This window comes from Lineus longissimus, chromosome 18, assembly GCF_910592395.1.
Source record: "Lineus longissimus chromosome 18, tnLinLong1.2, whole genome shotgun sequence".
Taxonomy (NCBI): Eukaryota; Metazoa; Nemertea; class Pilidiophora; order Heteronemertea; family Lineidae; genus Lineus; species Lineus longissimus.
The window spans coordinates 13,271,459-13,284,316 of record NC_088325.1 but is presented as its reverse complement, the minus strand read 5'-3'; the positions used below and the strand labels follow the sequence as shown (position 1 = coordinate 13,284,316).

Below are 12,858 nucleotides of genomic sequence, written 5' to 3'. Positions count from 1 at the left end.
TGAGTCAAACCAAATGCGAATTGAAAAAGTTTGGATTCGTTCCTGATCGCTTTGATTAAATCGTAACGACCCAGTCAAACCCTAAATGTATTTTCGTTACGTTTAGGAAATACTGTGATAGAAGAACAGAAGAAAAGATTAGATACGTTAAAACGTAAAGCTCAGGAAGAGGTTCGGCAACAGTGGGAAGAGATGAAAACCAGGGATGCAAATTGTAAGAGTTACGGGTCGTTAGAGTCGGAGGATTCGAGCGTGGCGAGTAGCAGCGAAACGCCGTCGGATAAGGATAACAGGTGAGTGTCGATAGGTGGCGCTGTCATTTGTTGGCGGCCTTGGTCCTGCAGCAGGTGGCGTTGTGATGTCTTAACCCTTTTTTAACTACATGCCTTATGGCGAAGTTGGTTCAGCATTTTGCTTTAATTTGAAGGGAAAAAAAAAAAAAAAAAAGTATATTTGTAGAAAATATTTGGATACTGTCAACTTCTTTTTACTCACTTTGCAATATCAATTTTGCTGTTTTGCAAAAAATGTCAAATTTCGGTAAGGAAGGTTTGTGTTCCTGCAAGGTTACTATACTTTATTTGCAGCCGTCCTTTTCCGAATGTCTGAATACCGACAAATAGACATTACGTGGCAACATTTAAGCAACCTTTGGTGTGGTTACCAAGGGGTTAAAGACAAAGGGTTCAAACTATTACAAAAATTTATCAAGTCGTTTTCGATGTTAATCACCCTCCTGTTCTCTATCCACCTATGTTTAGTTCTTAGATTGTCCACAGGTGGCTTACCAGTCAATTTTACTCACTTCTGTGAAGTTATTTGTTTTGCTTAGCATAGCACTTCGATACCACTATCATTATCATAAAAATCCAACGTTCTGAGAACTTTTTAAAGTTTACCGTTGATTTCCCACTCATTTTATCAAATCTTTTTATGTTAGTCTAGCTCTCTTCACGTTTTATCTTGCTAACCTCGCGTCCTGGTGTCCTTAAAATATTGGACAGATGTTAAAGTTGATTATCCTCTTGGCTACTGAACTGAACCATCAGACAAGCGGACAAGGGGGTCGGAATGAAACACTGGAAGAGTGTCTGACCTATGATTGGAAATGCTGGTTCAAGGCTCCGTGCTTTCAGTATGCCGTATGTGAACTACACTTCATTAGGCCACGTGTTTTTTATTTCTTGGTTTACGGGACCGACCGACTTGCTTTTTTGGGATTTTGGAAAAAAAAATAAATCTGAAAATCATCGATTTTTTATTTTATTTTCTGCCCGACCCATCATAATTAGATAAAATAATGAGAAATAAAATAAAATCCACTGTATAGAGCAGTGTGATAACCAATGTTTGTGCACTTTCACAACTTATCAGCCATCTAGATGAGGGAAATAGCCCCGACTAAGACATTGCGCCTTGTTCTGAAAAAAAGTGAACTTTGATTCCAGCAGTATTTGGGTAATTTTATTTCTTCTGATCATACATAGCTATTTGGGTTATTTTTATTTTTAATTTTATTTCGACCATCCGACCATACATTTTTAAAAGCTCTTCCCGTAAACCAAGAAATAAAAAACATGTGGCCTTATCATCTTGAGACGTGTTATCCCTCAAAACTCGTCCAATAGTGAAAGTATCTCTGTGACACCAGGTGCGAGGTCCATCTTCTCGGCATGCCTCTCTATTCGTTTGTGTTGTTTTGTTCTTTCAGTCTTAGTAGTGCTGAGGACATACTTGCACAGAATCACAGCGATGGGATTAAACATAATGATAACCAGGTATTTACGTTGAGAATATTTGAGAATGAACGCTCTTAAAGGAGGAGTCGGGGAATTGCTGATGCCTTTGCTGTAAAATCTGTCAGGAGACGCTACTTTAAGGCTATATGGATCCTGACTGGATTTGCAGTAGATATAACTACACAGCAATGTTGTGTCGGTAGGATATTAGAGATGCATCAAATTGTGTACACACACTGTTGGCAGAATGTTTGTGTGCAATTTTTGGATGTGGCCATGAATTCGTTCATGGAGGACCTCTCGGTAATTCTACTGACTCCTCCTTTAAAATTGGGAATGTAGTGACCTATATTTTGTATTTTTAGGGGCACTAACAGTATTAACACTTGTTCGGAGTGTGCATTAACACTAACACTGATTCACGATGTACATTAACACTATATATTCACATCAGAACACTAATACTAACACTGGGACCTTAACGGAAGCAATAGGGAATCATATGACTCTGAGGCTATAAAATCTAACTGAGTGCTTGCTCATTACCTAATGGGACCATCGTTTTGCAAATCAGCGCAATAAAAGTATCATCACGGAACAGTGAGGCGCGATGAATATTTCAGGGCTGCGTGTCATCAGAAATAATCCTGGACCTGTGTTGTGAACAATAGTCATAAACTCTGTCAATTGATGATAAATGACGTGAATGAGCCATGCACTGTCATCGGATCAATGTCCTCGAGCAGTGAGCTTAACCAGGCTGCTCGTCAATGATTAACCAGGTTTCCTGGATGTGCCCCATTAGTGGCCGGGAAATCATGAAAGTTATCTTCTGCAGTGTTCAGAATTTTGGAGATGCACACTAGACAGTCAGTCTATACACCTTTCCAGAAATGGGGCGCTGAGTGTCCGAAATAGTGATGTCATAAGGGGAAACTAGGCCTTATGGTGGAGGGACAAAGGAGATAGTCATGGTTGACCAACACACTTGAATGCCTTTAATGACGGACAAGGGGGAAAAAGTTAGTTCCAATGCAAGCCACCAATTTCGGGAAGCATGTATATGCCTGTTTTGTTTGCCCATATTCAGCTACATGACTTCCCTCGGGATAAGCACTTCACCTTAGTCACTCCTTATCATATGGACTGTTATAACACCCCAGGGGCAACATGCATCAAAGCCACCCTTTGTGTCTGTGCAGAGATGTCACTAACAGGGTGATAACTGTCTTTGTCATTGTCTCAAACGGCCTTTGTTATTGTAATGTCGGCCATGAAGAATCTTGTGTGACAGATTGACTTGATGCTGTGACAACTGGCAGAGATGCTGGGAGGTGGTCCATTGTCGGATCTTAGTGGGGGAAGTGGAGATGTAAATCAGGTGGTCTCTTTGTCTTCATTTCCCGCAATAACGTCAGTCTTAGCATGTTTCGTTTGAGGGGATTTTGCTCTTTGGAAATAAAGTTTCTATCAGATAGTTTCAAGTGTTAAAATTCTTGAGAGCGTGCTCCTGATGGTATCAATGATACTCAGAATAAACCAGGATGCTCTTAGCAGTGTCATGCACAAGGTTAAATTATTCATAACAAGTGTGCGCTGTGTCATTATCTATTCATAAGGGTCATTGGGACCCCTTCCATCACGCTGATCCTAGGGGGCTACTTGAAGCACTTATTGTGTTAGCGGTCCCTCATGACCTCACAAGACTCCACGAAGTGGCAGCTTGGTATATCAAGTGAGTCATTGATGAGGAAATGGACATTCAATAAAACCTCCCTTAGCGGACACCTCTCTAATAAGCACACTAGTTGTGGTCCTAAATTGGTTGTTTCCATTCGTCTTCACCTCTCTAATCAGGACACCTCTCTATGAAGGACAGCACTAGTCAGTCCAGAGGGTGTCCTTTATGGAGAGGTATGTATCACCGGATCTGCATCCTGTTCAGCATAACTTGTATAGGATTAGGATGTATGGGCATATCCCGGGAGGCTAGTACTAAACCCGGATCCCACTCCACGGTTATTGGTTCCACTCGGCCGTGACTCAACGCCTCATTTCCATCTCCCTGGAGACCCTACGCTTGATCAACTCACTCGCACAGATGTAATTGAATTCACACCTGTAGTTGTTGCTTGTGTCGTTACCAAGGTGATATACTTCCCACTGAAATATCATGCCTCTAGTCTAATCTCCCTTTAAGTGATATGATGTAAAAGGTGCCGCCTAGGCCTGAAGCCATGTTAAAACATTCTGATTAAAGTGTCTATGTGATTTAGAAATCCCATTGTTACCGAACCATTAAGCAAACCCATGATTTGAATTCAGACGGATATTATTTTTGTTATGTTGTTATCGTGTCTAATTTTTGTCAATACAACGTAACTATGAAAATTTGCAGACAGAATTAAGTGGTGAAAACATATTGATATTTTTTCAGTTCGGACTGAACTATTTTGGTAGGGATGGGTGAGGGAGTATTTCAGTTTAGAAAGGTTCTACATATGTGACCCGCTCTACCAAAACTAGGCGCTTGTCGCATCTGAACTTGACAGGTTGATACAGACTTGTTGTTCATTTCCCTATTGTAGACCTTTTGTGAAATGTGACCAAATCAGTTTGTAATAGATTTCACAAAAGGTCTACAAAAGGGAAATGAACAACAAGTCCGTATCAACCTGTCGAGTTCAGATGCGACAAGCGCCTAGTTTTGGTAGAGCGAGTCACATATTTGTCGAGCTCCATTCGAAAATGACCTTGCTGTTTTATTCGAGTTCACCAGTTCAACATTTGATAAGTTATTTGATCTGGTACTTCAAGATCAAAGAGACTATATAAATATTATTTCAAACATATAGATGCTTAAAATGGCTTGAAATAAGGCTGTCAATCAATGTGATGATTTACACAACCTTAATTGAACAATTTTTAAGTAATCTAAAAGAATGGCATTTGGTTGATGAGATCGTCATATGATGTTGGCCCATTTCTCTTTTCGAGTCTTGTTATTCAATGTCTGTTGGCCAGGGCCATTTTCATGTGAATGCATGCAGCAGTATGGTAGACTCCCTAGGCAGTACATTGCGTCATCCTAATTGGGTCTCCTTATGGTGAGGAATGAGGCCAGTCCACTGCTTCCAGAGTGTACAGCATGGTTGCATCAAAATGATACTTGGTCACAGAGCGGTTTCTCTGCTTTTACGAGCTAGAATTAGGCTATGGTTGAATGAGTTGGAAAATCGAGATTTCTGTTGACATTGAAATAAGATGCGTTTTTACTACAATTTGACAATAGTCGGTGACGGCCCTGTCTGTATTGTTGCTATGAGGCCGGCTGGAGACATGCTCTAATTGTTGTATCCGCTTGATGAGACTTGAAATATTTCTGAGGTCAGTAGGGATCAATATTGTCAATTGTGATTGGTCGATATTCAAAAATATGATTAGTCGACAGATTGATGAGACGCAGATACTGATATAAAATGCTGACAGAAAGTCAAATGCAGCAGTTGGAACAAAACGTCACATTCTGTCTTCTGCAAAATTAACATTTTCTGACGCAGCTGCTATTTCACATTGGATTAATGAAAATTCATACCGTGACATTTTTTTTAAAAGGCAAATGTTTCCACGGATTAAATTTCCCGATATTTCAATATTAAAAACTGCGTGCACATCCTGTGTGTGCAATCACACCACCTGATCTCCCTATATAGAAAAATGAGACAACCCGGCAATTCAGACTCGGCACTTTCTGTTGTTATTCACAAGTGCATTGTGGTTGCTGTAACTAGACTCGGCAGTACAGGTGTCTGAATCGAGATGGATTGGGGCCGCAAGGTAGTGTATTATCCTTATTTTTGGGTCAGAGTTGTCGATTTAACATCATTTTGCTCTCAAGATTTGTGAAAATTCTGATCTTTTGAAATATTTTGGCGGGGTCAAAATAGACTCTAGTTGTCTGTATAGAGATAGGTTTTGGCTGCAGAGTAGCTTTAAATTCTCTTTTTGGGTCAAACTTGACGATTTTGATTCTATGTATGTTATTTTGTTCGTGGATTGGAGGGAAATTTTGATTTATCGAAACCGTTCTTGAAAATTTAATTGGATTTCTCTAATATTTCTTTTGTATTTGTGTTGTATTGTTGTGAGATATTTTTGGCTGGAAACCTGGAAGAGGTCTCTGTCCGGAGGTTTATGAGTTAATTAATATTCATATTATTGTCCTTACCTCTTTGTCTTGGATTAGTGCATTGAAAAGTAATTTGATGCTGTCCCTAAATGCAGCACAATATATCTCACAATTCTACATCAAAGCACTGAAGATAGATTCACTTTGGGAGAGTCGAATTTATGACATCATAAATCCCCTAATCTGTGCTGAATGCCGTTGAAATGAAAATTGCAAAATTTATTAGCATAATAGTTATAACCCAGTTTAACTCCATACAATGGAAATATTAACAAAATTGTTATTTTTTCGATAATTTCATATAACCCATTTGCCTGCATAAATATTTTTGAATAGCATGAGGTAGACCTATGCCCTGTATATAAGGCCTGCACACAACAGGCCTACAATGTCGGATATGAGGTAGGCTTTGATATTTCCAATTGTATAGGCACTATGCATGAAATAATAAGGTACTCATAACTCGAGTGCACTTGTTATTAAATTCACATTCTGAGTAGGAAAAAATACTTTCCAATGCAATTTAATGGGGACAAATAATCATCAGTGTGTTCAGTGTCCATGATAGAGAGGTTCTACTGTACTATAGGTGCAAACCCCTTTAAGTGATCCGAACTTGACTGTTAAAGGTCCACTCTAATAATGGCCTTGGTGATCCCATTTTGATGTCAGAGATAAAGTCAGAATTTATCATCTAGCAATTCCGATCTAATTACTAGTATCGGCTGTATGGACCATTAACTTCATTTCTGAATCATATGTTAACCTTCTTAAAGCCAGTTAGTGATAAAATGATCAGTTGAGCATTTACCAAACTGGGACTTTGTGGATACTTTTAAAGGATGAACATAGGCATTAAGTGACAGAGCCAGGCGTGCCCCTCCATTTGAAATACAGTAGAACCTCTCTATTAAGAACACCCTCGGGACTGACAAGTGCTGTCCTTAATAGAGAGGTGTCCTGATTAGAGAGGTCAAATTGAATGGAAACAACCAATTTGGGACCAAACCTAGTGTCCTTAATTGAGAGGTTGTCCTTAATAGAGAGGTGTCCGCTAAGGGAGGTTCCACTGTACATCTAATACCAACTAACTGTACAGGATTTGATCTCAGAAACAGAAAAAGAACGTGTTTCCTTGAGAAATCAATTGACTGAATATCCTTTGCAACTGGATACCCTAGCTGTACAAAATACTCAGTTGGAATCCAATCTGGAAAAAGTCTAGATCTGCCTGTGATCCTGTTGAAAGAGTGATCGGGTTGAAATGCAGCACCTGCATCTTGTTGCGATAAACTTATGTTTCTACCTTATTTCAACACTCTCATTTAGTGCAACTTTAACCCTTTAACCCTTTAACGTGCATGAAATGAAAAATTAGCTGCAGTTCTCCGCTAGAACGATTTGAACTCTCCTGACAAACAAACTGTTACACGTTTTTTACGCAGAGTTTGGCCCACTCACTCCTGCTACTTGATATTTCTTTGTCGAAAATGACCCACATCACATGAATATCACAATTTGAAATTCAATTGAATCTTTGAATGCTATGCTGGTTTATCATATCATATCATTACCGGCGTCGTAACCCTATTGGATTTTTACCGGAGGTATGGAGTCCACTATAGGCTACTGTCCACCTGTGTAGGATCTTTTACTTGCCCTGGCATAGACACTCGGGTACAAGGGACCACGGCTTTTAGTCTCATCCGAAAGACCCTCGAGTATTTCATACGTTAGTGTATGTGTTGTGAAGAGCCAGGAATTTTAGTTCCTTGAAAGCCACGCCGGTTCATCCAGAAATACAATCCTGGGTTCTCCCCGGGATCGAACCCGGGCCCTATTGCGTGGTAGCCAGCAGTGTTAACCACTAGGCTATGAGGCTCCTTTATCCAGAGATATAATCCTGGATTCTCCCCAGGATCAAATCCAGGTCCCAGTACTAGGTAGTCAGCAGTGTTAACCTCTAGGCAATGAGCAGATGCTGACTAAATCAAAGATTGTTCTCCTTGTTAGCCGTGTCTAATGTTATCCCTGTCTCCCTGTCTTTCAGGTCAGTCAACCGACCCCAGAAATGCTAGCGCTGCAGGCCGAGCGGAGGAAAAGGGAGGAACTGGAGCGCCGCCTGTTGGAGGAGACGGCAAAGAGAGACCAGATCATCGAGACCGAGGTGAAACGGAGAGAGAAGAAGAAAGAACAGGTATGTAGATAGGGTGTCTCGAAAAAGTTCTCCGTTGCGTGAAATGCACAAAATGCTGTCAATCTTGATGTAAATTGTACCACTGGATTCAGCTCATTGAGAGCTTTCCAAAGAATGGTCATGTCACTAGGTTTGAATGTGAAAGGGGACTCTCATGCTGCTGTAAATTGTCTTCAACATGTTGTTAAGGGTCCGTTTCAGACATCAGGGTGACTCTAGGCAAATGTGTCCACTTTCTTAATCATCTTTTTCGTTCATTCCAGGCTCGCCCACTGACCCGATACCTCCCGATGACCGGCCGTGAGTTTGACCTGCGCAACCACATAACCGAATGCGGCCACAATATCGACAACTGTCAGTTCGTAACGATCGACGAACACACGTGTCGTGGCTATCTCACGAAAATGGGTAACCGGTTCAGAACGTGGCACAAACGATGGTTTGTCTTCGATAAACAAAAACGGTCGCTGATATATTACACGGACAAAACCGAGACGAAATCGCGGGGCGGGATATACTTTCAAGCTATAGAAGAGGTTTACATTGATCATATGCGGACGATTAAAAGCCCGAGTCCGAAATTAACATTTTGTGTCAAGACATTCGAACGGACTTATTTCATTGTGGCGCCGTCGCCGGAGACAATGAGAATATGGGTGGATGTGATTTTCACCGGTGCTGAGGGTTATACTGAGTTCATGCAAGTATGATGCATGTCCAGACTTGACGAGTTGTCGCGTGACTCAAAATATTATGATGGTGCAGCTACTTCTTACTTGCTCATGTGGCTTGGAGCCCAGATGTGTATTTGGATGTGACTCGATTTGGATGCGTCTTGATTTGGATGCGTCTTGATTTGGATGCATCCCGATTTGGATGCGTCTCGATTTGGATGCATCTCGATTTGGATGCGTCTCGATTTGGATGCGTCTCGATTTGGATGCGTCTCGATTTGGATGCGTCTCGATTTGGATGCGTCTCGATTTGGATGCGTCTTGATTTGGATGTGTCTCGATTTGGATGCGTCTCGATTTGGATGCGTCTCGATTTGGATGCGTTTCGATTTGGATGCGTCTCGATTTGGATGTGTCTCGATTTGGATGCGTCTCGATTTGGATGCGTCTCGATTTGGATGCGTCTCGATTTGGATGCGTCTCGATTTGGATTCTCCCATTAGGATAAATGGACTCTAGTACACAGTTGGTGCTACTAACAAAAGGTATCTTTGGGCAAAATCAAGGCTATAAAGAATGGAATATGCCATTAGAAAACATCATGCCTAAATTGACATGGCTCAAGAAGGAGGCCTCTCTGTGACTGTACCCTCGGAACTGTGACCTGAAAGCCATGGTGTTTACAAATGACTTCCCATTGGTCGACCATGTGAACTACTGTAAGACAGTTGGCAAAGTTTTGATACCAATTTCATTCCTGTCTATTTCTAAAATTACATTGTGAATTTCATTCTTAGAATTCTCAGGGCTGAGGATATGTAGTAGTTTGAAATATTTTAGGGGTTTTATTCTGCGAATAGTTTAAAGGTAGGCCCAGTGTTCGGCTTTGATATGGTTGACAATGAGCTGAATATGAGCTATGATGATTTTCTCAAAACTTTGATATCACCGGTAATACTTTTGAGTATGATCAGTCACAGTTTTCCCATTGAAGTTATTGTGTATTGATTAAAGGAGGGATAGTGTGGGTTACCCTTGGGCCGGTGCTGTCTGAGAGATCCAGTTTCTCTTTAAGAAATATTGAAGAACGATAAGATAATTACAGTTGACCATCTGTATGACAAAGATTTACGTCCATGTATACTGTAAACCAGGAACTTTTTGCGTACGTTTAAATTTTGCATTTTCGCCAATAGCGAACTTTCCAAAAAACAAAGGCAGTGAAACTCTGATTGAAATCACTGTAATAGAGTGTCCTCAAAATATATTGCGCCAAAGATCCAATTTCTCAGAACTGTGAGCTATGATAACAGAGACTATTTCCTGGTTTACAGTAACCTACAGTGTATACATAAATATGCTTGATTACCAAAAAACAGAGAAAAAAACCACAAATGATCTATAATTATTGGTTGCTAGGCAACAGAATCAACAATGTATTGGTTAATATTCTCAGCTGCTGACATGTAAAATGCTGATGTGACAAATATTATTGTAATTATTCAAATTTATTTATATCATGAGATGCGACTCACTAATTCTTCATATTCTGTTCGTCTTGTAGTGATGACACTAATGCTGCCATCTGTTGTGAATGGTTGGAACCAAAGTGTTTGTTCCTGGTAAAAGCTTGGATGCAGAATATTCCATTATCTATTGAAGGCCAGAGTTGTACTCTAACTCTAAAACGTTGGATACTGGCCTCACATTTGTCCGATTTTTGCACCTGCGCCCTTTAATTCCTAAGGATTACCCTCAGAACACATATGTAAACAATGTAGACAGGTGAACTGCACCTTTAAGGGAAACGAAAATGTGGAATTTTTTGACACATTCAGTGTCCTTGGAACTGATAATATTGTAAATTCTGAGAAACGTCTGAAAATCAATTTTATGGCAATGTTTTGTATCCAAGTGATCATATTCATATGACAAGAATGCTCTGATCATAACATTTATTTACTTAAACCTTGTACTTTTACTTTACAAATTGTGATGATGCTAAAAATCAGATTCTTTGTCCAGGAAATCAGGATGACTTCTGGAATGGGCGCTGCATGTGAAATATTTGTTTCCAGGAGGAATAAAAATCATTCAGTTTCGTATAGTTTGCTAGGCAATAGCTTCAGAGGGGATCTGATATTAAAAATTGTTTAATTTGAAACATTTTAAGCACAAATATTGTGTTCCAGAAGAATGGGAAAGTCTCCCATTTTCATATAGTTGAGTTTTAGACTTAATTGTGTTTTTGACCACGCCTTGCCTTATTTAGTTAGTTGGAGATGCCTTCCAAGGGTCAAGTTAATCGTGGAAGGCTCCCGACAATTTTTCGATTTTAGTTTAGTTTTGTTGCCTAGCAACAAATAGTTGATTCAGCTAGGTTGGATAGAAAACAATTTTCATTTTTTTTGCCATTTGAATATATTGAATCCAGTTGATTTTGTGCACACTGCAATAAGTTATATTTACACACAAATAACTTGAGTATTTTCGGTAATCTCGTTTGCTAAACATTGGTAAGAGATATCACAAATTGGTTCAGCTAAATTATTCCATCTACATGTAGTTAGAAAATTGGCATCAGTCAAATGGTCTTAAGAGCTAAAAAGATTGTTTTCCAAGATTCGGAGGCAAGGCAAGTTGGTAAGAGATAGCACAAATTGGTTAAGCTAAATTCTTCCATCTAGTTAGAAAATTGGCATCAGTCAAATGGTCTTAAGAGCTAAAAAGATTGTTTTCCAAGATTCGGAGGCAAGGCAAGTTGGTAAGAGAGATATCACAAATTTTTCCATCTAGTTAGAAAATTGGCATCAGTCAAATGGTCTTAAGAGATAAAAAGATGGTTTTCCAAGATTCAGAGGTAAGGCACTAAGAATGTAATGGGAAAAGCTGGAAGCAGAAATACCAGTTGTCATTTTCATACGAATGTACATTGCCTTTTAACCCACGCTTATTTTGACACAAGGTTTGAACTCTTCAAGGAATTAGGGTAAAATTTCTTTCTAAGTTTACTGAAAAAATTATTTGTTTTTGGGCCAATCACTAGACGATCTAGCGAATTGGCATCAAATTTGGTCCAGCAATTGAATTTTTGGTGTTACGGACAATTTCCTCAGCCTCTTCAGGTGAAAGAAAGGAGGAGGTATTCCTTGAAGGGTTCACAATCTTTTTACGTAGACTTTATAACTATTTAAAGACTAAAGCGCACTTGGCCCCTAACGAAGAGGTTATCGGAGTTGGTGTATTGTATTACAACGTGAAGGAGTTATCTTTACGATTATCATCACAGAGTATTGTCATAAAAAACATGGCGTTGAATTCATAAAAGTATCCAAGGCATCAAATTGACCTATTGAAAATGCAAATTCAGGGACTCATATACAACATATGAAACTTTGAATCAGGCCCTGAATATGCCTATTCAGTAAAGATGGTCTTCTCAACGCTTTCATGAATTCAGCCCATCCGATTTATCATATAACTTCGCATTTATTCTCATCAGAATACCATGATTATGTAAATATTAAAATTTATAAACTTTTTTGTATTATGCCTCTTAATTCAAATAAATGCTTTCACTACTTATTTGCGTGTTTTGAATTAGAAACTCCTGTCAAAAAGATGGCCGTGGTTGTGACCGCCAGGATGTGAAAAGGCGTCTCTGATGGAGATGACTATGGTTGTGACTAACAGATCATCTGAGGTCAAGTTGTGACTATAGGGTCCTCTGGCGTAGATGTACAAGGTTGTGACAGAACCATTTCTGATGAAGATGGGCATGGTTGCAACCACCAAATCGCCAGCGGTCAGGTTGTGACAATAGCCGTCTCTGATTAATGAGAATGGCATGATTTTGATAATCAGATTATCAGAGGTCTGGTTGTGATGAGCTGTCTGTGATGACGAAAAGAATGGTTGTTATCACCACATTATCAGAGCTCAGATCGTTACTATCTGTTTCTCAAGGAGATGGCCATGGCTGTGCCTAACAGAGTTTCAGAGGCCAGGTTTTGACTGTAAGTGTCTGAGATCGAGATGGCAACCAGGTTGTCTGTGTGG

At 39.7% G+C, this 12,858-nt stretch overlaps 1 protein-coding gene across 15 annotated transcripts in view; it reads left to right on the top strand.

Annotated features, from left to right (window-relative positions):
* LOC135502070 (pleckstrin homology-like domain family B member 1) overlaps window positions 1-12,384 on the top strand; it is a 106,127-nt gene extending 93,743 nt beyond the window's left edge. For 14 of the 15 annotated variants that reach the window (XM_064794576.1, XM_064794577.1, XM_064794575.1 and 11 more), the window contains 4 exons: window positions 107-293; window positions 1,712-1,778; window positions 7,979-8,125; window positions 8,389-12,384. In XM_064794576.1, coding sequence (XP_064650646.1) covers window positions 107-293; window positions 1,712-1,778; window positions 7,979-8,125; window positions 8,389-8,835 — 848 coding nt within the window. In that variant the 3' untranslated portion in view covers window positions 8,836-12,384. The remainder of the gene's footprint in view (window positions 1-106; window positions 294-1,711; window positions 1,779-7,978; window positions 8,126-8,388) is intronic. The other variant, XR_010449734.1, reaches the window with a different exon arrangement.
* The last annotated feature ends 474 nt before the right edge of the window (window positions 12,385-12,858 follow it).